Raw genomic sequence first — 26,179 nt, 5'->3', positions numbered from 1 at the left:
TAGTTTTTTACCTTTTACTATTCAGGTTCTTTATGGGCAATGAAAAAGGTTTATTAGGTTAAGCAAGTACAGAACCTCATCTTGAAGATAATTTTGTTTAGAAATTAGCAAACGATTAAAGAGATTGTCATGTTAAGGAGTACCAATCTGGCCATAGATAAACCGCTATTGAAGGAGCAGGGTGAGGCAGGGTGAGGCTGATAGTACAGGTTGGCAAGATTCCCAAATGTTGTTCTTCACTTTTTAGATTGACTTTTACTCATTAAAATCTTTTCTACTGCTTGTAGCCCTGGATGAAATCATAGCGCTCAGAATTCTATAGCATTTAATCCTAGCTCTTGATTGACTGTCATGGAGTCTGCTCAGATCACTGAGTTCTTCATTATCTACCATGGATCTAAGTCTGTGCTGGGAACTATGGAAGAATAAAAAAAAGTAAAAGAAAAGCACTCCAGGAACTTGTTGGGGGGAAAGGACTACACTGTCTTCCTATTCTTGAGTTCCTTTCTTTGCCTAGCACTGTGACTTTTTAAAGCATTTTGCCTAAAAATTCAGCTGGAGAGGAATAAATAATCAAGGTGCATCTTGAGTCCTCCATTTACCAAATATTTATTAGGGAGTAGAGTTTCTTAGGCGTAGGTCACATGACTGTGGCACTATGGAACAATGCAGTGATTAGCAAAATAGATACTGACTCTCATACTCTAGTAGGCATACATTAACCAAACAAATAATGTAATTAAATACCACCCCCATCGGGTGCTGTGAAAGAGGAGTATAGAATGTTGATGAAGATACAATAGGTCCTAATTTTAGTTAGGTTTGGGGAGGCCTTTTTCACAAAGTTTGACACTGACGCTGAAACTTAAAGGCTAAGCTGATGATAGAGCAGAAGAACATGCTGGGTCAAAGGAACAAAATCTGTGAAGATAGAGTGGTGTGTTCAAAGAACTGTAAGGAGGCCAATATAAGATTTATTTATAAAGGTAGTGGAAAGTGATTTTGTGTGACGTAGCAATGTGAACTGTTTGTTCTAACATCTTTGGATTGCTGGATGAAGACGGGATTGGCAGGAGGGACAACAGAAGCAGCTTTTGCTGTGGTCTCACCATATATGATAAGGGTTGGGGGCAGAATGAGTGGGATGTGCGTGGATTGGATATGGGCATGAAAGAGAAGCTGACTCCTCAGTGTTGGACCTGAGGAGCTGAATACATGGTACTTTGCTTAAGATGGGAAAAGACTGGAAAAGGAACATTGATTTGGGGAGGAAAGAAAGAATGCTTTTTGAGTAGCTTGTAAGACATCTTAGTCCAAGAGTCATTTTGAGGGAGAAGGGGCAGAATATATATGTATATGAAATATATGTGTGTGTGTGTGTATACATATGTATGTGTATATGTATTGATGGTCTAAAGTCGTGTATGAAGTTACTTGGGGAAAGTGGGTAGATAAGAGAACAGAAACATGGTCTGACCTTCCACTTGGGGAATGCCTAGAGGTCTACTGGAGATTGTGGAGACACTGGCAAAGGAAATAAAGAAGGAGCTCTTAGGCTGGTGAGAAATAGCCGGGAGAGCATTGTCAGGGAAGCTGAGAGAAAAGCAGAAAGTCTTCAAAGCTGATACCAGTAATTGATTTTTTTTTAAAAAAGAATAAAACTGACTTAGTGATTCCTGCCCCTACAAGAAGAAATTAAAAAGTAGATGGTAAACAAATAAGTATTTGATAGACAGTTTCAGCATGTATGATAGAAAACATCAGATGTGGAAAAATGTCTCATGTTTCATTAAGCATGTTGGTTTTTTCACTTAATTCCTAAGAAATAAGTCTTAGACACATTTTACTCATGATAAAGTGGGCTCATAGAACCTGAAGAAATTCTTTAATACCACTGTCATAGAAAGCGGTACAAATGAAATTCACACCCAAGTTTTTTTGACTGTTGCCAGGACATAGTAGCTCCTCTTTCTTATTGTTTCCTCTTCCTCTGTATTCCCTGGGCCTGATCTGAGATGGCAGGGATGTTGAGGGGGACATGTTGGGGGTTTCCAACATCACTCTTCTATCTTGACCTGAGAGTGGAATGGTTACATAACTGAAAGAAGAGAGGGGGAATTATTGACTAATGTGACTGTCTCTTTCACTAGGACCTGAGCTGGTATCTCATTCATCTCTGGACAGAGAATAGGTAGTTAATAAAGATTTGTTTGTTGAGTGTATCAGGGTGATCAGTTCCTCCCACTTAACAAGGACTTTAAACAAGTGTAGCTACCACTCTTAAGTGGGGTATGTTGAGTCTTGGACAAAAAATTCCACACACTGCTAATCATATCAGTACAGAGCTTGAGTTTTGGAAGATCACCCAGGAAGAAGAAGAATGGATCAAATCCCTGGGGATAAGGAGGAGAGTAAGTTCAGGAATGAGTAGAGGTGGGACCTTGATCAGAAATATTTGTGTGTGGCACAAACTTGGACTGTTTCATGATTTTGCCAGGGGCCCCACCTTGTAACAGCTTCCCTTGTGGTTCAGCTGGTAAAGAATCCACCTGCAATGTGGGAGACCTGGGTTTGGTCTCTGGGTTGGGAAGATCCCCTGAAGAAGGGAAAGGCTACCCACTCCAGTATTCTGGCCTGGAGAATTCAACTGAGCAACTTTTAGTTAGTGAAGTCACTCAATCGTGTCTGACTCTTTGCAACCCCATGGACTATAGTCTACCAGTCTCCTCCGTCCATGGAATTTTCTAGACAAGAGTACTGGAGTGGGTTGCCATTTCCTTCTCCAGGGGATCTTCCCGACCCAGGGATTGAACCCAGGTCTCCCGCATTGCGGGCAGATGCTTTACCATCTGAGCCAACAGGGACCAGAGCCACCAGAGCTGAAGTCTGGTTTACCCATAAACTGTACACATTCTCCAAGTATATACCAACTGACTGCCTGAGAAGAAGGAAAGATAAATTTAGGGTTTAAAATGTGGCAAAAAATCTGTATACTGCTTTTGTAATCAATGTCTTCATGTGTCTGTGTTCACACTTACATTCCCGGTTTTGTTAGACCAGACTTTAAAGGACCAAAAGAGAGTTTGTTGGTTCTTATGTGTTGAGTGTGTTCATTTTCACTAATTTTTTTATTACATGTTTCATTTGTGTTTGTAAAGTCTGTGGTACTAATTAGATTGGCTCTATGCTGAAGTGAAGTGAATATGAATTTTTTAGTTATTGCAAGTCTTGATTGAGCACCAGTAATAGCCCTGTTCTGAGTGCTGGGGATACAGCAGTGAGCGCAAAAGAACTGTAGAGTTTTCATCTTAGTGGGAGGAGAAGTAGGCCAGTAAGTCCGATGTAACTGCTGTGAAGAAAGTGAAAGGTAGATAGATGGTAATGGCTGGGGTGGTGCTGTTTTAGGGGAGTTAGAGAAGCCCTTTCTGACTCACAAGCAGTCGCTAGACAGGAGCTAAAGATCAGCCCATGCAAATACCTTGGGAGAAGAGTCGGCAGAGGACTACAGACACCAGGACCTTGAGATAGGAGTGTGCCTGGGGTGTGCTTGACATGACTGAGAAATAAGGGGACCAACATGACTGGGGTGACTAGCAGGAGAGTGATAGGGGAGGTTGGAACAGTAGTGAGGAGCAACAGTGTAGAACCTGGTAGATCATGATGAAGACTTAGAATTTTACCCTGAGTGATGTAGGAAGTCATGGAAAGCTTTGCGCACAGACTTGACATGATCTGACTTACATTTGTAAAACATCACTCTCATTGCTGTGTGGGCTGTATCCCATAAGCACATAAGAGTGGAAGCTGGGAAACCAGTCAGCAGTGTCTTAGTGATGATGATGATGACTGTTATGAAGGTGATCGTGTTTGATATGGTGACAGGTATTTAAACGCTGATTATGTTTAAAAGGTGAAATTGTTGAGATTAGCAACTGAGTGAGGAGTTTTCGCTTGTTGAGAGTTGAGTCAGTGTTTATGAAGCGGTGAGAGACTGGTAGGAACGAGTTTGGTAAGTGGACTCAGGAGTTGGGTTTCATCCTAGAAGTTAGTTCTATAATGGGGCAAACACATAAAATTGCAGCTACTGGTTTGTGAAGTAACAGAACCTAAGAAAATGGGTTTTAATTTCTAGCATAAAAGTGTGTTTTTATGAGAACTGGTAGTTTTTCAGAGTATAAGGGAGTGGGGAACTAGTGAGTTGATTCAGCAAAATGAAGGAGTGAGGGATGGACAAGGAAAACTACTTAACTACCGAAGTTAAAAACATATCAATGGTTTCCCATTAAATATTAAACTTATCATCTGCCATTGGCTTTGTTATTCTTGCAATTTTCACTAGAACCTGTAATACTGCTTTCCTAAAACTATTCAGAAAGATCCGTATAGTCAAAGCTATGGTTTTTCCAGTAGTCATGTATGGATGTGAGAGTTGGACCATAAAGAAGGGTGAGCCCGAAGAATTGATTCTTTTTGACCCTTAGTGTTGGAGAGGGCTCTTGAGAGCCCCCTGGGCTGCAAGGAGATCAAACCAGTCAATTCCAAAGGAAATCAGTCTTGAATATTCATTGGAAGGACTGATGCTGAAGCTCCAGTACTTTGGCCACCTGATGCAAAGAGCTGACTCATTAGAAAAGACGCTGATGCTGGGAAAGATTGAAGGCAGGAGGAGAAGGGGATGACTGACAGAGGATGAAATGGTTGGATGGCGTCACTGACTCAATGGACATGAGTTTGAGCAAGTTCCAGGAGATGGTGAAGGACAGCGAAACCTGGGGTGCTGCTCTCCATGGGGTGGCAAAGAGTCAGACACAACCGAGGGACTGAACAACAACGAAGCTATTCTGGTAAAAAACCTGCCTGCCAAGGTAGGAGACATAAGAGACATGGCTTTGATCCCCGGGTCAGGGAGATCCCCTGGAGAAGGGCATGGACAGAGGAAATGAGAAAATCCCATGGACAGAGGAGCCTGGCAGGCTGTAGTCCATAGGGTCGCACAGAGTCGGAAATGACTGAAGCAACTTAGCACAAAGCTGTTATGAAAACTTAAAGCCCATAGAGAACTTGGGGACTTCTGATTAGAAGAAGAGGGAGGCCTGAAAAGCAGACGTAGCTTAGTGGAATCTCATCTCTGTGTAGAAGCTGGTTGTGGCTGGTGTAGTCATAGTACCCGTGGACTCAGAAATTTCTCTGCCTGAAATTTTCTCTATGCTGTTCCTGAACACTGACAAACTAGCTGTTTATCTAGAGTAAGCATACTGGAAACCTCTGGGTGGTTCTTTGTTGGGTCGGTGTGAATTGGTTCCTTCAGTGATGTAGTTTCTAACAGAGTTTAGTATGTGCGTCATTTCAGAACTGTGTTGCAGGTAGGTGGCTTGGAAGACAGGCTTGACTGTGCTCCATTAGAGCGAGACTTAAAGGAACTATGAGGATCCTGGCCATCTGCTGTGACATGACTTTTACCCCATCATTTCACCTAAATAGTTCTTGTTAAAAGTCACCGGTGACCTCCTCCATCCTTATTAATTGCAGCAAACCCTTTTTCTCAGTAGCATTCAGCCTTCCAGCAGCATTTGATATTCTTGTGAAGTCTTCTTGACACTTCCTTGGCTTCGATAACATCACTCTCTTAATTTTCCTTCTCCCTCTCTGGCTTTTTCAATGCAGAGTCTTCTGCAGTCTCCTTTGTCTCTAAACTGGCCATCCTCTAGGCTTGGTTCTGACTTGCTTTCTTCCTTTGTCGTCTTCTCTCTGTCTATCACCTTTCTGTATCACCTGTAGGCTAATTACCCCCCGGATTTTGTCTCTTACTAATAATACGCGCTTTCTGAGTCCTGGGGATCCAGTGCCTGCTAGATATTTTTGCTTCATGTCTAAAGACACCCCACACTCACAAACTTATTTCTCTCCCTCAGCCTTTCAAAACAAAACCACCCAGGCCCTCTTCCAGCGTGTCCTGTGTTTCTGAATGGTACTACCATTTCTCATATTGCACAACTGAGAAGACAGTCATCCCTGACACTTTTCCTTATCTCTCTATATCCAGGTAATCACCAAGTTCTTTGCATCATCTTTATTTTCTAAATATGATTTTCATCCTCGCTGCTGCCATCCTAGACAACTGCAGCATGTCCCTCTCTGGCAACCTTTTATGGCTTCCTCTTATTCACTGTGCCGTATCCTTATTGTGCCCAGAGTGATCCTTTTAAAACAAAATTGAGCATGTTTATTCCTTGGCTTAAAACTAGCCCTTCATTGTCTAGCTTTGGGCTACATCCTCTTAAATGTTTCAGTTCTTAACAGCAGTATTTTCTTTGGCCATTGGGCCTTTGTAGTATGGAATACGATCCAGGAAATCTTCCTCCTTTCTCCCCCACACCACACTGATAAAACTTTTCAGTCTTAAAGTTTCACTTCAGTCCTTATTTCCTGGGAGAGGAAGCCTTTAACCTCCAGTCTAGGACAAATCTCTTTTCTCTTGAAGCACTTATTTCAATTAGAGGGAGTGTGTTTGTTAAGATGGTTATTTGAGTCAACTTGAGTTGACTTCAAGCTCCATGAGAAGCAGACTGTGTCTGTGGCTGTTTATCATTATGTCCCTACTACATAGCAGATCCTCAGTCACTACATGTTGAATAATAGAACTGTTCTTTATAAATTAATATTGCAGAAGAATCTTAAACTTATATTTTCCTTATGTCGTCATCTAGAATTTCTAAAGGACATTGGACAGCCATCTGGCCCCAGTGTGCACACTTGGGAGTTTCCCACATGAAAGAACTAAGTGATCCACCTGTCCAAAATCATAGGACCCACAACTGGCAGAGACAAGGCTGGAACTTGCAACAACCATCTTAACTCCCAGTTAATTCCAGTGTCCTACAGTTTAATACTATACAAGTTCTTGCTATTTTGGCAGTTTGTTTCTTTTTAAAATACCCATGGCAGTTGTTTTTTTAGTTCATTGAATAAAGTAGAAAAGGTTTGGACTCCTCAGTTTCACAGTGTGGATAGATCTTTTCCCAACAGAAAATTCTTTTCAAAAAATTTTAAGAAAGTTTGTTATAAAAGGACTCAGTAAGTTGGTTTTTTTGTGGGGTTTTTTTTGTTTGTTTTTGTTTTTCTCCATTTCTTCTTTCTTATCTGTATATCCCAAAAGTGGGATGTAATTTTTATGATCTGGGGTTCCACTTTTCAATACTATAACCACTAGTCACATTTGACTGTTAAACTAAGTTTAAACTAAAGTTAAAAATGTGTTAACTTGAGCCATATTTTGAGTTCTCAGTACCCACATGTTGGCTGGTGACTACCATACCAGACAATGAAGATAGAGAGCATTTCCCTCATCACAGAGAACCTATTAGCCTGTGCTTTCATTTAAATAGTCATCACTAGTTTAAAATTGTTAAACAGTCACTTTTTTCTAATTTTGCATGAGATTCTTCCTTAAATAAAGTTGTCTAAACACATCAGGCCCTCAATGAAATATTTGTTGAGTCAGTGGACTTTATCTCTTTCTGCATCTTTAATATTGGAAAGTCTGTGAAGAATCTGTTAATATTGTATAAAGTGGTACATTTATTTCCAAAGCACTGTTAACTCACATTTCTGCTTTTAGTCTTCCAGTCTGTCTGGAAGGTGGGTTTTCAGAAGGTCTTGGAGTAGCAGCTGTATTTTGCAAGGTCGTGGTTTTCCTAAGCACTTAACTAACAGTTGGTGAGGCTGCATCTCTTTGAAACTAGTTCTCTGTCTCCCTTCCCTTTTGTTTGGACCAATGATTCCCAAATTTTAAAAGACTTACCTCGAAAAAAATTACTCCTCCCTCCCAAAGAATATGTCTTAGACAGATTTTGGTTATCATTATGACAGTAGTACATTGTTGTGGGTTGTTTTTTCTTATTGATAGCTGAGAGTCAATTTTGAAACATCCTAATATAGGAATCTAACTATCAAAGATATGGATTTAACCCTTAGATAGGTGTATTGTTGTTTTTCAGTTGCTCAGTTATGTCCGACTCCTTGCGACCCCATGGATTGCAGCACGCCAGGCTTCCCTGTCCTTCACCATCTCCCGGAGCTTGCTAAAACTCATGTCCATTGAGTTGGTGATACCATCCAACCGTTTCATCCTCTGTTGGCCCTTCTCCTCCTGTCCTCAATCTTTTCTAGCATCAGGGTCTTTCCAGTGAGTCAGCCCTTCGCATCAGGTGGTCAGAGTACTGGAGCTTCAGCATCAGTCCTTCCAATGAATATTCAGGATTGATTTCCTTTAGGATTGACTGGTTTGATTATCCTTACTGTCCAAGGGACTCTCAAGAATCTTTTCCAGCACCACAGTTCAAAAGCATCAGTTCTTCAGTGCTCAGCCTTCTTTATGGTCCCAACTCTCACATCCGTACATAACTACTGGGAAAACCATAGCTTTGACCGTATGGACCTTTGTAGGCAAAGTGACGTCTCTGTTTTTTAGTACACTGTCTAGGTTTGTCATAGCTTTTCTTTGAAGGAGCAAGCATCTTTTAATTTCATGGCTGCAGTCATCATCTGCAGTGACTTTGGAGTCCAAGGAAATAAAGCTTGTCACTGTTTCCATTTTTTTCCCCATCTGTTTACCATGAAGTGATGGGACCAGGTGCCATGATCTTAGTTTTTTGAATGTTGAGTTTTAAGCCAGCTTTTTCACTCTCCCCTTTCGCCTTCATCAAGATGCTCTTAGTTCCTTTTTCTGTCATCTGATCTTTACTTGTTTTCAATTTGTCATAGTTTTTTTTCCATACATAGTTAGTTGACTGTCAGTCAGGGGTTTAAATCTTGCCCTTTCCACTTAATACTTGCATGATCTTTAGAAAGAGTACTTGCTACATCAGGTCCTCAATTTTCTTCTATAGAAAATGGGAAAGACGTTAATTCAATAGTGAGAAATAGCATATATTCATCTAAGAAATACATGAACTACTGAGTGCATACTGTGTACCAAATGTAGGTTTTGTTATCGCACATTTCTCCATGTTTATTGCTTTTCTAATACTACATATTTAGGATGTCACTAAGTCACATGTTTATATCCTTGACAACTTCTGGTTCTTCTTTTAAAAATAAAACAATTTGAAATGTAAATGATACAGTTATATCTTCCAGTATCACTTAATAAGTTTTCTGGTCCCCTGAATTAAAATGTTCTTTTAAGCTATAGTTTGTTGACATTAGCAGGTTGTGTGGAATTTGAAATGATGTATAAATTAAAGTATTCTTAATTCATTCTGTTGTAACTCAGTCTTGAGCAAGACGGGCTAGGTTGAGGACTGAATTCTTTGACTGTAATCAGCAGTTCTGACTTGGTTCATTGTAAAGTCACATGGTCACAGCATCCACTTTTATCTGTGGCACTTGAGTTTTGAGCTCTGCATTAATGCCGCTGGATATTAATAGACCATTGTTAGCCAGAGCAAATTGGATTCCTGTAAGACAATACTTTGTTTTGAGAGCATAGTCTGTATGGGGGGCATTACACTGAATACACCAATCACCGACAGCACGGATAGGAAATGTTGGTAGCTATGGGATGATATAATTGGCTAGTGCTTGGTGAAAAAATGGTTAGAATAAGCCCAGCCACTTTGACATCTATATTTGCATATGTATGCATCCATTTGTAGATACTGATTTGGCTTTGCTTCATAATATTAATTTTAACACTTTAGCTTACTTTAGTTTTAAGTAGATGCTATTGAAGTATATGAGAAATTTTTATCTAAAGTATCTTTACGAATGCCTTAGTTCAAAAGTTTGTTTTTACAATTTAAATAGCATTTTTTGGGTGAATTTTAACTTTCTTGAAGTATAATTTTTTTTAAATCAATAATAAGCTGCTTGTAAAGAAAATAGTGAATTCTCTTATACTAACCGTACCCTGAAATGAAGATTTCCCCCTCCTCTTTCTGTCATTAACAATGGTTTAATTTGCTTAAATAAAGCCGGGCCCAGAAGTTTTGTTTCTGTGCAATGTAATATTAACCCTTGCTAGCCCTGCTCTTAGTGCCTATCAGTTGCTACTAAAGCAAGCAACGCAGGGAGGAAGCTCTCATTTATTAAACGCACTTTAAACACTAGAGACAGTGCAAAGCATTTCTAGTAGAGCGATCACTTCAGAGCCAGGTCCTTCACACTGTATCCTGCTGACGTGCTGACGGTAGAGGGTATAAGCCTTTAGCACGATTCAGCATGGAGATGCCATGTTTGCATGTATAGCTCATGTTTTCGTTTATTCTTCCAAAGGTAATCTTAAACTGTCAGTATTATACGAAGCAATACAGTAGAGTCTAGATTAATAATGTTTTGCAGTATTTATGTATTTGTTCAACATCTAGTTATTTAAACTTACCCATGGGCAGTTGCAATAACAGATCACTTGTTTGTTGTCCATAATAATAGCCAAAATTTATCAACCACTTACTTTTAATGTCAGACAATGTACCAAGTAATTAATACATTTTCTTTTTTCACCTTTTAAAGGTCTTTTTAAAATTGTGAAACATAGCAAAGAAAAAACATAAAGCCTGTGTGTAGTTTAATCAAAGAATAGACCATTGCTAGCACCCCCAGAAGCCCTCTCTGTACCCCACTGTAATCTTCCTGTGCCAAAAGTAACCACAGTCCTAACTTTAATGGTGATTATGTCTTTGGGTCTGGGCCTTGGTCTTTTGTGGTTTTTTTAAATGTCTTTTGTCACCTTTATGTATCCCTGCAGACCATTAGTCTAGCTTTGCCTCCTTTAAAGCTTTATATGGAATCCTATGGTTCTTTTTTATCTGTCATCTTTTGCTCACTGTGTGTATTTATAATTCATTCATTTGTACTCCTGATTATCCTCCATTCTATGAAATGCTACTGTTCTGTAGTTGTGGATGTTTGAGGTTGTTTCTGGTCCTTGGCACTTGTTAACAATGCTGACATGAACATTTTAATATGTGTCCTGCTTCATTTAAGTGTTGTTTATCTATAGGGATATTTCTAGGAGTAGATTTGCTGGATCAAAAGGTATGCATTTTTTTCAGCTTACAAAGATAATGCCCAAACTGTTTTTCCAAAGTTGTGTACCAGTTTATATTCCCACTAGCAGTATGTGAGAGTTTTTTGTGTTCTATACAATCATGTTTTCTCACTTTATCTTCTCAAACATTGTGGGATAGGTAATACAATCTCCATTTTACAGATGTGGAAACTGAGAGCCAAAACATTAACTTGTCAGAGTTTCACACAGCTAGTGAGTAGCAGAGCTAGGTTTTGAACCTGGATCTGATTCAGGAGCAGGAACATAGAATTTTACTTCTTGCTATTTCAGGACATTATTTGGAAAACAGGGATTGCTCATAAAGGCCCATAAAGGCTCAATATTCATTTTCTGTGTCTTTGATTAAAAATGACAGGAAAGGCTCCCTTTTAATTTATTTTGAAGGAGTGGAGGTAGATGCTTCGATAACAAGAGCTGAATAAATAAATTACCGAGTGTGATATATGCTATGAAGAAAATAAAAGGGGCACTGCTGAGAAGAAAGTGTATGTTGGGTGATCTGGGAAGGAGGCTACATTTGAGTGAAGACCTAAAGGTTGAGAAGGAGCCAGCCATTTTCAAAGTGTGTTAAAGACAGAGGGAAGAGCAAGCAAAAAGTTCCCCAGGAGGAAATACTTTAAAACCAAAATTTCCACAGTAAAGCAGTGTTATATCAAATTAAATATTTTAGTTAGAGGTCTTTCAGTAATTTCCTAACTTTAAAGGATAGGATTTTGAGGATGTACAAAAAACTTGAAGAAAAATTAGTAGAAATAGTAAAGTCTATAATTGTAAAAATACAGAAACTTTACTTCTAAAACAGACTAATATTTACTTTTTCTTCAATTATGTCAAGTCTTGGTATGTGTGCACACAAACCACCAATGATAAACTTCAAGAATTCTGTGTGGATAATTTTATTTTTCAAGCCTTCCAGAAAGGGTATGGATGTGTAGGTGGATCCCAAGGGTCAAGAGGTTGCAATGATAAATCACATATGGGAGGAAAGAACCTAGTATGACCTTAGTTCAGTTCAGTTTCTCAGTTGTGTCCGACTCTTTGCGACCCCGTGGACCTCAGCACGCCAGGCTTCCCTGTCCGTCAGCAACTCCCAGAGCCGCCTCAAACTCATGTCCATCATGTCAGTGATGCCATCCAACCATCTCATCCTCTGTCGGCCCCTTCTCCTCCCGGCTTCAGTCTTTGCCAGCATCAGGGTCTTTTCCCAGTGAGTCGGTTCTTCGCATCACGTGGCCAGAGTATTGGAGTTTCAGCTTTAGCATCAGTCCTTCCAATGAATATTCAGGACTGATTTCCTCTAGGACTGACAGGTTGGATCTCCTTGCAGTCCAAGGGAATCTCAAGAGTCTTCTCCAACGCCACAGTTCCAAAGCATCAGTTCTTTGGCACTCAGCTTTCTTTATAGTCCATCTCTCACATCCATACCTGACTACTGGAAAAACCATAGCTTTGACTAAACGGACCTTTGTTGACAAAGTAATGTCTCTGCTTTTTAGTGTGCTGTCTAGGTTGGTCATAACTTTCCTTCCAAGGAGTAAGCGTCTTTTAATTTCATGGCTGCAATCACTATCTGCAGTGATTTTGGAGCCCAGAAAAATAAAGTCAGCCACTGTTTCCACTGTTTCCCCATCTATTTGCCATGAAGTGATGGGACCAGATGCCATGATCTTAGTTTTCTGAATGTTAAGCCAACTTTTTCACTCTCCTCTTTCACTTTCATCAAGAGGCTCTTTAGTTCTTCGCTTTCTGCCATAAGGGTGGTGTCATCTGCATATCTGAGGTTATTGATATTTCTCCCAGCAATCTTGATTCCAGTTTGTGCTTCATCGAGCCTGGCATTTTCCTTGATGAACTCTGCATACAAGTTAAATAAGCAGGGTGACACTATACAGCTTTGATGTGCTCCTTTCCCGATGTGGAACCAGTGTGTTGTTCCATGTCAGTTCTAACTGTTGCTTCCTGACCTGCATACAGGTTTCTCAGGAGGCAGGTCAGGTGGTCTGGTATTCCCATCTCTTTAAGAATTTTCCACAGTTTGTTGTGATCCACACAGCCAAAGGCTTTGGCGTAGTCAGTAAAGCAAAAGTAGATGTTTTTCTGGAACTCTCTTGCTTTTTCAATGATCCAATGGATGTTGGCAATTTGATCTCTGGTTCCTTTGCCTTTTCTAAGCAGCATTTAAAAAATTATTTTGTGGTTTTATTTATTTATTTTTGGCTGCTTTGGGTCTTTATTGCTGTGTGCAGGGTTTTCTTTAGTTGCGGTGAGCGGGGGCTACTCTCTACTAGAGGTGCTTGAGCTGCTCATTGCAGTGGCTTCTGAGGTTGTGGAGAACGCGCTCTAGGCTAACTGGGCTTCAGTAGTTGCGGCTCCCAAGCTCTAGAGCAAGGCTTAGCAGTTGTGGTGCACAGGCTTAGCTGTTCCAAGGCGAATGGGATCTTCCTGGGTCAGCGATTGAACCCATGTCTCCTGCTTTGGTGGGTGGATTCTTTACCACTGAGCCACCAGGGAAGCCCTGACCTAGAGCATTTGATCAAAAGAGGTTGCTAACTTGAGCAGCTAACGTGGTTTAGAAAAAGATTATCCTCGGTAACATAGAAACCAAGTGATTGATTGGTCTGTCTTCACTACCCTACCACCATAGCATCCAGAAAAGCTTCCAAAGTTAAAGAACTCATGTAACTATCTTGGACAATTTCATATTTAAACATTTTACATGCCTTCCAGGTGGGTTCTGTCTGTATACTAGCAATTCTTTCTCATAGGTGGTCCATGCAGCTGTCTGTAGCATCCTCATATACACTGTAGACCCTGGGGGAATTTCTGCAGAGCACAGAGAGATTTTTAGAAAATCCCCTCCACTGTCAGGCAGTGCAGAACTACTTCTGTCATTTTTTATGAGGATTATGTCAGAAACCCTTAGCTTCTTTAGATTGGGAAGCAGAGGAAGGAAGGAAGGATGAAGCAAGGTAAGAGTGAAAATAGTGAGGAATTGGGAAGTATAAGCAGGACAGTTTCTTAAGTTGGGCAATTTGTCTATTGTCCTCTTACCCAAAATAGACAGCTTTAAATAATTCACTTTGGCTCACTCACTGTAATGTGTGGAATTCTCTCGTTTAGAAGATTCTCTGCATTGCCACCATAACAGCTGCATGGCTTGGGTAAGTTAACCTGTCAAAAGACTGTTTCTACCTTTGTTAGGTGGAGCTTATATCTATCTCTCAAAGATGTGCCAGTTCAGGGGAAGAGGATGTGTAAACATTTAGGGAAGTGCCTGGCACACAGTAGGCTTTCAGTAAATGCTGGCTGTTATAAAAGGAAGCCAGACAGATAATAGGAGTCCAAATATACAAAACCAAATTATTGCCTAACCTACAGATCAATTCATATCCAGAGTCAAACTCTTTAAAAGTCATGGGGGGGGGGGGAGGAATCATCCTTTTCTCTGTGATATTTTTCATGTGTTTATATAGTTATAGGAAATAATAAGAGAATTGCTCAGAAACAGATGAAAATAAAGTGTATTTAACGACTCAGGCAGATTGCTGCACTGTTAAATAGGCTCTTCCTGCTTGTTTTTCATTTAGTACAAATATTAATTTGGAAGAATTTGAAACTTCTGGAATGATTAATGTTTCAGTTCTACTTACATGTGATCACCCTTCATGCTGGGCTTTTGACCTTTTTGGTGGTTGTAGTTAACAGAAATTTTTATCATCCTCTGCCACAACCACATCAATGAATAGATAACTTGATAACCTGAATAAGGATAAGCATTTTTGTGTATTTAAAATTTTCTCTGTTCTCTGGTAGAACATAGCTACTACCCTACGCATAGAGTCTTCTAAATAGTGTTAGTCGCTCAGTCATGTCCGACTCTGTGACAGCCATGAACTGTAGCCCTCCAGGCTTCTCTGTCCATGGAATTCTCCAGATAAGAATAGTGGAGTGGGTTGCCATTTCCTTCTTCAATCTTCTAAATAAGTAGTTGTTAAATGCATTTGAACTTTTATAGGTTTATATCTGCCCCTGACATTGTTTTCCTGTTCATGTTTTTTTTCCCCTGTGGCTTAAGATTATTTGGTAAGGTTGATTTACTGTCTAAAAAGTCATATCAGTTGTGTTTAGAATCCAAATATTATTTCATAGATCAAAATGGTGTAACGCAGTGTAGTTCCCTATATTTGGCAGGGTAAATGATTCATTAGCCCATATTTTGTGGCAGCCAGAAAGTGATTAGCCAGTACATATAATTTTGTCATGTTGAAAAACTAAAGCAATCTAATATTGTTTCCTATTGTTCTTTTTTTTGCAATTTTCATCTTCAATAATTTTAACTTTGTGTGTTTTTGTAAATGAATACCCTATCTTATACAACCTTCACATTAACTCTGTAAGTTGGTGTATTAGTTTAATAACTACTTTCTAGTTGCTGAGGTAACACTAATAGAAAACTTTTTTTCTCTAAATAAGTGGACCTTTACACAGAAGCATGCATTCATGAGACCATAAAACATGATCGAGGTTTAATGCAACATATATATCAGAGATACAGTGTGGGGACAAAAGGAGACGGATCCCTAGTTGTAAGAGGGGTTAGGAATGCTCACTGGCATGGACTTTGTCCTCCATGTAGCATGGAGGGTTGGAGCTTCCCAGCAGGTGCCACGAGAGCCGCGTAGTGTGGGCGCTGAGAGCATGTGCAGCGCCGGGGAGACTGCTGCCTTTGCTCTGATGGGGTCAGCTGAATGTGTAATCTCGTCCTTGTTGAGAAGTGGCCAGGCATTGAGAAGCCAGGCCACCTAGGAGTAAGTTTTCGGCTAATCCTTTTGAAATGTATTAACTGTGAGTCACACTCTCACATCTCTCACATGACACTCCAAGTTAAGTTGCTGTTCTACAATCAGGTCATATCAGCTGACTTGATAGTTAGGCTCTAGAAGCCTCAACTGCTATCTGTGGCTGTAACACATTGATCTTTATTTACAGTTTTGAGACTCCAAGGAGATGGTACACATAGGCAGGGATTTATTATCCCATTTTACAGATTAGGAAACAGACCATCATAAAAGAGGCTGTGACTTGAAAAGAAGCTCCCACCTTTTCTTTGACTGGTTGAGACTTACTGGTATAGTAGAAAATGCCCTGGATAAAAGATAGAAAGCCTACTTTTCATTTTTAGTCTCTACTATAAAAATATCAATTCTGGGAGGGCTGAAAAGTCCCTAGCATGGTTCTTAATAAAATCAATCAGTAAATATTTTTTTAATGAATGAATGGAAGGATGTGGTTGTAGTTTATGCCCAGAAACTGCCTTTTGCAACTGTAGGATCTTCAAATAACAGAAGAATATCAGGAGTTATTTTAAGGGATTGGAACATTTCCCTCTTCAAAGGGTGTCCATATTTCAGCAGCCTTAAGTCTGTCTGGAAACAGTATTTTAGTAGCCATAGACCTCAAGAGATAGTTTGGTACAGCTTTGCTCAGTTAGTTCTTTAAAACATCAGTAAAGCAATAAAAACCCAAACATTTTCCCCTCCTCACAGATTAAAAAAAAAGTGTGTAGCTTACTGTCTTTTGCCTTCTATGATCTAAAATTGCTGAGCTGAGATACTTTTTACCAAGCTTTTACCAGTTTAATTGTAAAAACAGAATGAATTTGTATAAAAATGAATAGATAGGCAATAGGCTTTGCCCAAAATGTGTTTTATTAGTATTTTTTAACTGTATTCAAAAGTTGCACTGTCTAGACAGTCTTGATTTTCCTTTGCACAATAATAAGCCCCTTTATTCAACTTTGGAGAAAACATGTGATCATAAATCCTTCTGATCCCTGCACGATCATCTTTCGTGGGTATTCGCATCCTTGTCTAGTGATGTCACAAACACCATCTATACTACTTTGTACACTTGAGATGAAAATTTTGTGCACTTAGTAACTGGGATGTCCAAAGAAAGAGAACAATTGTGACATTTTAATGTAATATCTACTTAAAGCATTTGTCAATGAAAAGTGCATTGGCATGCCCATGGTGGGGATATATGCAGAAGATAATACTGCACTCTAGGTTACAGAGGCAGTGAGACATTTATAATTGTAATTAAAAAATCCTTGGATAAGTATTTTTTCCTAAAGCTTTGTTTTTGTCCATTATTGTAAAAAGAAATCTGGCATCTTAGGTTGTCTCTAAAATACTCAGGAAAATTCTTGTGTTAGGGAAGAAATAACAGGTCAATTTGGCAAGAAATTTTTTTCTTTTTTTTTTTTTTTACTGAGGAATCATCATTAAACCAACCCCTTGTATTGAAGTAGTATTTTCTCTTAGGTCACACAGAATATGAACTATGACTTCTGATATGTAAAAGATAATTTAAATCAGTGAATTAAAAAGACAAGTTAATTTTTGGATATTAGAAACTGAAAAACTGTAAATTCTTAAAGATTAAAGACATGCATTGCAGAATAAATCTAAATTAATTTATATTATAAACAATACTAACTATTAAGAATTTATTGTATTTCTGATCAAATACCTTTTTTGATATTTAAGTGTTCACTGAAACCTTTAAGAATTAAAAACTAATCCAAAACAGAGAGACTACTTTCCTCTTCTGTTTATTTAGGAAAAAGTTATTGTTTGTGGTACATTGACAATTTCTTTTTTTCTTATATGGTAAGAGCTAGTAGTAGTAAACCTAATGAACTGATCAAGTGACAACATCAGTATTTACATAGAGGGCTGAAATGCAGAGGGGAGATCTGATCTGAAAATGTATGGGAGCCATCACTTATTACTCATCACACATAGATGGTGGTTAAAGCTATAGGTCTGGTAAGATGACCATAGGGAAGAAATAGGGTGAAAAAAAGAGATGGTCTAAGACCAAGTGTTGAAGTGACTTCTACCATTTAAATGCAGGGGGGAAGAGGCTGAGAGAGTATGGTATTTCAAAAAATGTTTGAAGAAAGAGGGGTTTGTCAACAGTATCATGAGCTACTTCAAAAGACCTTTGAGGCAGAGACTAAAAAATGTACATTAGATTTATTATATTTGGCAGCAGAGTAGTCTTTGAATGTCTTTAAACTATTTCAGTGTTGTAGCATGGTGAAGCCAGATCGGTGTGCATTGATAAATATACTGTATAGTATTTCAGCAAGTTTAGCTGGGCATTTGGAGGTGGGATGTGCAGTGAATAGCAAAAAGATAACTATGATTAGAGGAGAAAGAATGATCAAGTTGAGGTAGAAATTTGAATATACACGGGAGAGTATCCACAGTGTAAAAATTCGACTTTTCTCTACTCCCTGCAAAGAAATTATGACCATGGAAACCAGAGTTTCCTTTCATTCTTATATTTTTTTGTATCTCAAAAAAGTGGTCAGTTACTCAGGTTTTCTCTCCCCAAGTTTCTCTCTTCATTTTTTTCCCATAGCTTCTCCCGCTAGCTCTTTATCCCTGGCCCCTCTCCTGAGTTCCAGTCATGAATTTTTTAATGCCTGATAGAACTCTTTATTTCATGGCTCCTCAAATTCAGTATGTCCAACTGAATTAATTTTCTTTTCAGACTGACATAATTTACCAGAATCTCTATCTGTTTCATTGAGAAATCCTTGCAGTCACTGCGGGCCTACCTGTCCGGGTCTTGCATTGTTTCCGCTGCCTCTTCCTCTCTTCCTCACCCTCTTCTTGCTCCCAGTCTTAATCCCTGCTCTGTAGGTCCAGGCTCACAGTGCTACATTTTGAAAGATTATTTCCCCAAATGTATTTAAATTAGTTTGGTCCATCTCATTCAGTATGGCATTATCCAAAAAATCATCTGTTATTTTTGACATTGTATTCATCATATGAAAAACAATAAAAACAAACAAATGAAAAAACAAACCATTGTTTCTCTAAAAATGGTAGATAGATAAAAGATTTTATTTATGTACCTTCTGTCACTGTAATATATAGTCCATAATTGTACATGTGAAGTTCTTCTGGTAATAAGATTTGTATATAATAGTGTGTGTGCATGTGTAGATAAAATGCCATACTCAACAATATCCTTATTTCTCTGAAACTAATGTATTTATAAAAACAAAATGTGTATTCCACATTGGTTTCCTGTTCTTTTGGAAATTAATATAATTATAAACCCAATTAACTTAAATTTATTGATTTAAATATAAATGACATAATTGATTTTAATTTTTGAATTGTATTTTAAAGATTAATAACACTTTTTAAAGTAGAACTATAATAACATGATAAGGAAATTAAAAGTTTATTTGGATTCATCTTTGTTTTAAAATACATTATTCATGCAGAAAAACCTTACTTTGTGTTTTAAATATAGTTTATAGTATAGTGGAAAGTAGTATAATTATTGCTAGATCTTCAACTTTGAGGTAGAATTCTAATAAACACCCACAGCAAAAATTTTGAGATGCCATCTTGCTTCTGAATTATTAAAGACACCCACATTAGTACTTAGCTTTGGAGAAAGTAGCCTATTAGGTACACACATCTTTAGTTTTCTTTTAATAGAAATGGGACTAGAAAGTCTCTCTTTATTATCATAGGTATTGAATTTTCTTATAATACTTGCAGGTTATATAATAATTTAAAGTGTTATTTTATAACTGAAGAGCATTAAATATCCTAGAGTGAAATCTAAGGAACTTCTGGCTATTTTAAAGTTAACTGAGTTAAGACATTTTTGTTCTTGTTTTATCTGAATAATGGAATAGTTGAGTCATCAGTTCTCTTTTGGGGGCCAGGCTTGGGGAACTCATCAGTAATGTCCTCCTGTCTAGAACATAAACAGCAGTGGAGGTAAAGCCAAAGTGGGTGCTGAGCTACCAGGTCCCTGGTTACATTTTCCCTGTTTGTACATGTTTCCAGCATGTTTAGCTGTTACTGGTTTATGTCAAAGTCTAAGCGAGAAAGAGGACTAAAAATAGGCAGATCCATTGACTGAAATGAGGAGTGACAGTCTGCAGTCTGATAGAGAAGAGGTGAGAAAGATGACCAGATGTAGTCATTGCAACAAGTACTTCATGGCCTAGCAATTCTCCTATGTGTATACCCAGGATAAATGAAAAACATATGTAGCTCAGTAGTGAAGAATCTGCCTGTCAGTGTAACAGACGCAGGTTCAATCCCTGGGTCAGGAAGATCCCCTGGAGAAAGAAATGGTAACCCACTCCAGTACCTTTGCCTGGGACATCCCATGCACAGAGAAGCCTGGCAGGCTATAGTCCATGGGGTTGCAAAAGAGTCAGACACAGCTTAGTGACTAAACAACAGCAGGTCTTGGTTGACAGCACTTTGAAAAACCATCAGCAACAATGCATTTGAATCTGCTTGGCTAACAGAAGTCAAAGAAAAAAAAGGAAGCTTGTCTTATTACATACGTTTCACTCTGTTGTAACACAAAACTTGCTTCAGGTCATTTCTATGAGAAAAATTATATTCAGAGTTCTGTAGAGGGTGTAACCACTGAAAATGATTTTTTTTAAAGGAACTATGGACAGGGAAAGAGAATGTAAAGAACAGAAACTAAGAATTATAGAATCAGATGTGAAACATAAAAGCCTTAGAGGGAAACACTTGTGAAATGCACTCTGTCAACCAGTTCACGTATGAATTTGAGAAAAGTTAGGAGAGAGTGAAGAGCACTGAATGAAGTGCTAAGTAAAGACAAGTCAGGCTGAACCTTGGGGTCAACAGAGAAAACTGTTCATTGATGACAGAGGAGTTGGCAGTGTTAACACTGAAATCTCAGATATGGGTTGGATGCACTCAGGCAAGATGAAGTTGTAACTAGAAAGACAAGGTCTGAATTGACCCACCTGGCTAGCCTACACTTAAGCAAATAGTATTCTTTGTGTTCTCTGGACACCACCAAAATGTAATTAAAATTTAAAATTATTAAAATGGATTTGCTGTCACAATAAGATTTACAGATTTAAAACTCAATGAGTAAGGTTTTCTTCCACTTTATTGATTTACATTTTCGATCCCTGGGTTGGGAAGATCCCCTGGAGAAGGGAAGGGCTACCCACTCCAGTATTCTGGCCTGGAGAATTCTATGGACGGTATAGTCCATGGGGTCGCGAGGAGTCGAACACGACTGAGTGACTTTCACTTTGAGGTAAAATATTTAGAAACTCTTGGTTCTTGGAATTCTGTACTGTGCCCTCCTTAAACATGGTGAAGTGCGTTCAGTGATGTTTGTTTTATCAAGTGGTTTTTACATGTTAAATAATTCTTAAGCATAATTCACATTTCCTCTTATGACCAGGAACCTTTTGAGGATGGCTTTGCAAACGGAGAAGAAAGCACGCCAACCAGAGAGGCTGTGGTCACGTACACTGCGGAGAGTAAAGGAGTGGTGAAGTTTGGCTGGATTAAGGGTGTGCTAGTATGTACCTACAGACTTAATTTTTTAGAGTTACATATTTCTGTTTATTAGAAAATCTTCCTAGTATTGTCATGAATTCTCAAATAATGCTTTCTCTTCCTGAAACTGTTTTATCTGGCTTTTACGGAGGACCACATTAATACCTTATACCTCCTTTTCTTCTGGGTATTAAATTGGGTAAAGGAAATATGCTTATTCATTTAATTGAATTATACTTGGTTACCTCTGAATTATATTTTATAACTTCTTATGAATCTCACACATTGTCACTTCTCAGAAATCAAGTATGAAGCTAGTTCATTGATGGGAGCAGCAGAATTAAGGAAACCGGGCAGGCAGCAGAGCTGAAATGTGCCTGCTTCCCTTCCTGCTACCAGATTGTCTTTTGAAGAGAAATGTGTAGAAGTTAAGCAGCAGAATATAGGAGAAATATTTATGTTGAGATCACGTCAGTAGACAGGTTTAGGTGATTAAGGTTCAGATTTACTTTTTTTTCCCCCTGTGTTTGAATAGGCTCTAAGGATCTAACTAGAGTAGACAGCCTGGTTGAGACTTTGGAAGCACTAAATTAGAGTTGTATTGACATTTAGGGGAGTAGAAGGAAAATTCCAATTCTAGTCATAGTTTTATTGTCTAATTGAGTGCATTTTATGCTCTGGGTTGTATTGTTTGCCTAGTCTTAGATTTTAGCATTTCAGAGGACAATATACTATGTATGACCATAATAAATAAAAGTAAAAATAAGTTGGAGATACTGTCTTACGAAGAGTTTTGGTTTCTGAAACATGTGTGAATAGTTAGCATTTGAGTTGACAAATATTACAGAGTATTTAAGGCTACTTAGAAATTATGAAATGAGGATGTTATTAAAGAGTAAGTTAAAAATTAAATTTACTTGGATTGAAAAGGGGAGAACATACACTGCTCTTCTTTAGGACTGAAGTCTTAAAATACTCCTTGTATCTTGTTCATTTGCTTTTGCTGCTTCAGATAATTTGTGTGTATGTAAAATATATACACACACACTCATATATTACATCATATTTATACTTTAATTAGCTCACATTGAAGCTCTCAAAAAAGCTCTTTTTAAAAATATCTGTTAAAGGAAAGGTTCAGATAAGAGATTTGAAATGACTTTCTGTAGTTTTAAAAGTATGTTATCCAACTGTTGGCTAGTTGAGCATTTACTGTATATTGTGTTTAAGTACTTTTCCTCTGTGACTTGGTTTTTTCTCTTCTAGGTACGTTGTATGTTAAACATTTGGGGAGTGATGCTCTTTATTAGATTGTCATGGATTGTGGGTCAAGCTGGAATAGGTGAGTGAAGTTACATACTGTTGAGTCATTTGAGAATGAGTAGGCAAAGTAACTGAGTGCATGTGTAGGTTCTAACTTCATAAAATTCAAGCAGTTGGAGTCATTCTAAGCTACATTCTCCTTTGTGTCAGACAGTTGTCTTAATGACCCTTTTTCTAACTCTAGATTTGATCTAAAATGGGTTAAAAATAAGATAATCTGTAAGTTATAATGTTAATTCAGTATGCTTAGACTCATCAGTTCTAGATGTGGCAGGTTTAAATGAGACTAAAAATATTCTCAACTTTTCTTTTCTTTTTCCCTGAAGGTCTGTCAGTCATTGTAATAGCAATGGCCACTGTTGTGACAACCATCACAGGATTGTCTACATCAGCAATAGCTACTAATGGATTTGTACGAGGAGGTAAATTCAGTCTTTGCACATCATCATCATTGGGTTACTGACGCTAAATAAACAGATGTGAAAATATTTCTATTTTTTTACCTTAAAAACAACATTTTGGGTTCTGTATAGGCAAGAAAGTTGCTGTTGAGCCCTTCTGAAGTAGATCTTGAATATAAAATTTTAAATTGATCCATACACAAACATGTATGCTTCAGATTGTTCAGGTGATCAGATGTCTAGTAGCAAGAGTGGAGCTTCTAGCTGGGTTTCTTCTCCATCAAGGCTCCCTTCGTTACCTCCTCCCAGGATTTCACTCTTGGATTAGTGTTGTGCAGCCTGCGTTCACTCAGTATTATATAGGTGTCACCTCGTTCCTCCCCACTGAAGGAAATGTAGGCAGAGTTCTTTCCTCATGGTCTAACCGCTTGTGTGAGTTAAACCTGGGGCTCTGAATCCATACCCTCAACTCCAGCTCTCTTCTGTGGGTACCCTGAGGCCTGTTGTATTGGAGCCCACAAGGTCTGCCTCGTGAGGTTTTACTCTTCCCAGGAAGAATACCCAGGACAGCAGGAGAATGGCTCTGGGACCCTGAGAACAAGAAGAAAAGAAATCCATTTTCCAAAGCAGAACTCATCATTCAGCTGGAGGGGAAGATGCTGAGAGAAAGAAGAGACGATGTGTACCAGCTCCTATAAATTCATCATAGCAGATCAACTAAGAAAGGCATCTGCCTGTTCCCCATCTGCCTCAACTGTTTTGCAGACCTGTATGTAACGTTACATGCAATTTCTGCTTTATTTGTATTAGTACTTGGAGAAAGAACCAGATTGAGCTTTTCATTTTTCCACAGTCATCTTCATGTATCTTATGTACCAGAGGATTCAGATCACTGTGGCCCTAGGGGAAGCTGGTAGCTCCTGTCAGTACAGTTATGACTATGTGTTGGCTGTTTTATGTGTACCTGAAGTTTGGGTCTAAGATGTGGGTATGCCCAAGAGTTAATCGGGCAATACTGAGAGATTCTTGTGCTTGTGTACTGGGTGCCCCATGCTTCATTTCGTTCTGCTGCTATTAGGAGATGGAAGTAGAAGGAGAAATTGATGCAGTGTTAGTTATTTGAGAGGATCAGCAAATCATCATTGACTTTCTCCTTGTCTTCAGCCCTTCAAATCTAGGTTGTGAGACTCAAGGGGAGTGGGGCACAGACCCACTGTCAGCACAAACCCCAAACTGTTCTCTGTGTGAGTTCCGACTTCTGGGAAGTATAGATTTTCCTGCATTGTGACTAAAAAGCCACTTCATGCAGTACTACCACTAGTTTTCATATATTTTTACAAATACTTCAGAGACTTGTATCTAATCTTCTGTCCTGGAACACAAACAAGAATGAGAATGTAGAGTGTGTGAACCTGTGTCCCAACAAACTACCATGTTGCAGTTTTGTCTGAGTTCCCTCAAAATGTTAAGTCAGTTTACAGAGTAAGCTAACTGTAGGGGAAAAAAAAAAAAAAACCCCAAAAACTTAGAATTATATAATTTGAAATTCTTCTGTTACCACTTATTCTTAAATGATAAAGTCAATATGTTTGCTGAAATAATGAAACCTATGGGAAAAGAGAAGCCATTAATTTAAAGAAACGACCAAATATTTTGAAGCTTTGCTAGAAGGCATTCATTTTTCATTTAGATCAGTCAGTGATGTTACAAACCTAGCTGATCTTTTATAGAATATAAGTGAGCTGCATTATCTGCAGTGAAAGTTCCTGGAGATTCTTGCCATGAATGTAAACTCCTTCTGTCTCCTCTATATAATGCTTCATAGACTTTGAGATCCCTAACAGAATTTATTTTGGTTTCTTGATAAAACAGTATTTCCACATGGGAATAAGTAGATATAGGTATAAAACTGGTGAGATTACATTTTATTCTGTATTCATGATTCTAAATTAAAAATACCAATATGAGTCATACAGTTTATCCCAAAAGAATGTATTTCTTAGCTCTCTCCACAAAAACCACCTGTCACAGATGGTCAGCCCAGTACCAGTGAGCACCCCTAGTGCCCACATTGTGTATTTTCATTCAAAGGAACCAGGGAACCTTGGAGAAATGATTGATTCCATGTCTGGGCAGGAAGTGTACTAGAGAAGTCTAGACACCTTTTCTCATCAGTAAGTGAAGAAGATAACAAAGGCTATTGTTTCATGTCAAAAGGACTGAGGAGCCAACTTGAAAAAGCTAACACTTAACTTTGGATAGTTTGAACAGGAGTACTACTACTAATTATAACTGATTAAAATGAAAGCATAATATATATGATAAAATCCCTAGATTCACAGACATCACACAAACACACACAATCTCATTTTTTTACCTTTGTAGAATGCTAGAGAACTAACTTATTTTGAAAATTGATAAAGAATCTAGTGTGAATTTCATTTCTGAATGAAAATTTCCTTAACTCAGTATAAGCAAGAAATTAATAAGGGATTTATCCTTTAGGTAATTATTCTACAAAATAAGTGAAGAAAAAGAAATTGGAATATATTTACCCAACTCTGTAAACCCTTTGTTTAATAAGAGCGCCTGTGAAGGACTGAATGTGAATCACCTAGTGCCTGTAGCTCCAGGAAGCATAGAATAGGCAGGGAAAAGAGGAACTTACAAGTGAGACTATAGGATGACAGCAGCAAATGCCAGGCTGGGAATTTCTCTGGAACAAGGAATCCTTGTTCAATAAAATTTTGCAGGGAGCAAAAAGATAGAGAGAGGGTTATGGTTTAAAACAAACTTCCAGACTTGGTTCATGTATAGATGGAGTTATCTTTCAGTATTGTGGAGCCAGGGGTGCCTACATTGAATGCCCTCTATCCCAATCACTGAGGACTTAATTTTTACTTCTTCCTTGAAAAGGCTGTGTAAGAGGAGATCAGGAGAGCTGGAAATATCTAGAAGGTCGAAGTGCAAAGACTTAGGTAGAGATACAATGGGAA

At 38.4% G+C, this 26,179-nt stretch overlaps 1 protein-coding gene across 1 annotated transcript in view; it reads left to right on the top strand.

The window, feature by feature from the left end:
* The window catches only part of SLC12A2 (solute carrier family 12 member 2), a 92,883-nt gene that overhangs the window by 3,042 nt on the left and 63,662 nt on the right, over positions 1-26,179 (top strand). Inside the window, exons 2-4 of the mRNA XM_065918177.1 lie at positions 21,362-21,481; positions 22,726-22,801; positions 23,109-23,204. Of these exons, the coding sequence (XP_065774249.1) occupies positions 21,362-21,481; positions 22,726-22,801; positions 23,109-23,204 (292 nt within the window). The remainder of the gene's footprint in view (positions 1-21,361; positions 21,482-22,725; positions 22,802-23,108; positions 23,205-26,179) is intronic.

This window comes from Muntiacus reevesi, chromosome 1 (assembly GCF_963930625.1).
Source record: "Muntiacus reevesi chromosome 1, mMunRee1.1, whole genome shotgun sequence".
Classification (NCBI taxonomy): Eukaryota; Metazoa; Chordata; class Mammalia; order Artiodactyla; family Cervidae; genus Muntiacus; species Muntiacus reevesi.
Note: the sequence above shows the minus strand (reverse complement) of the source record. Positions and strands in the feature narration are given on the sequence as shown.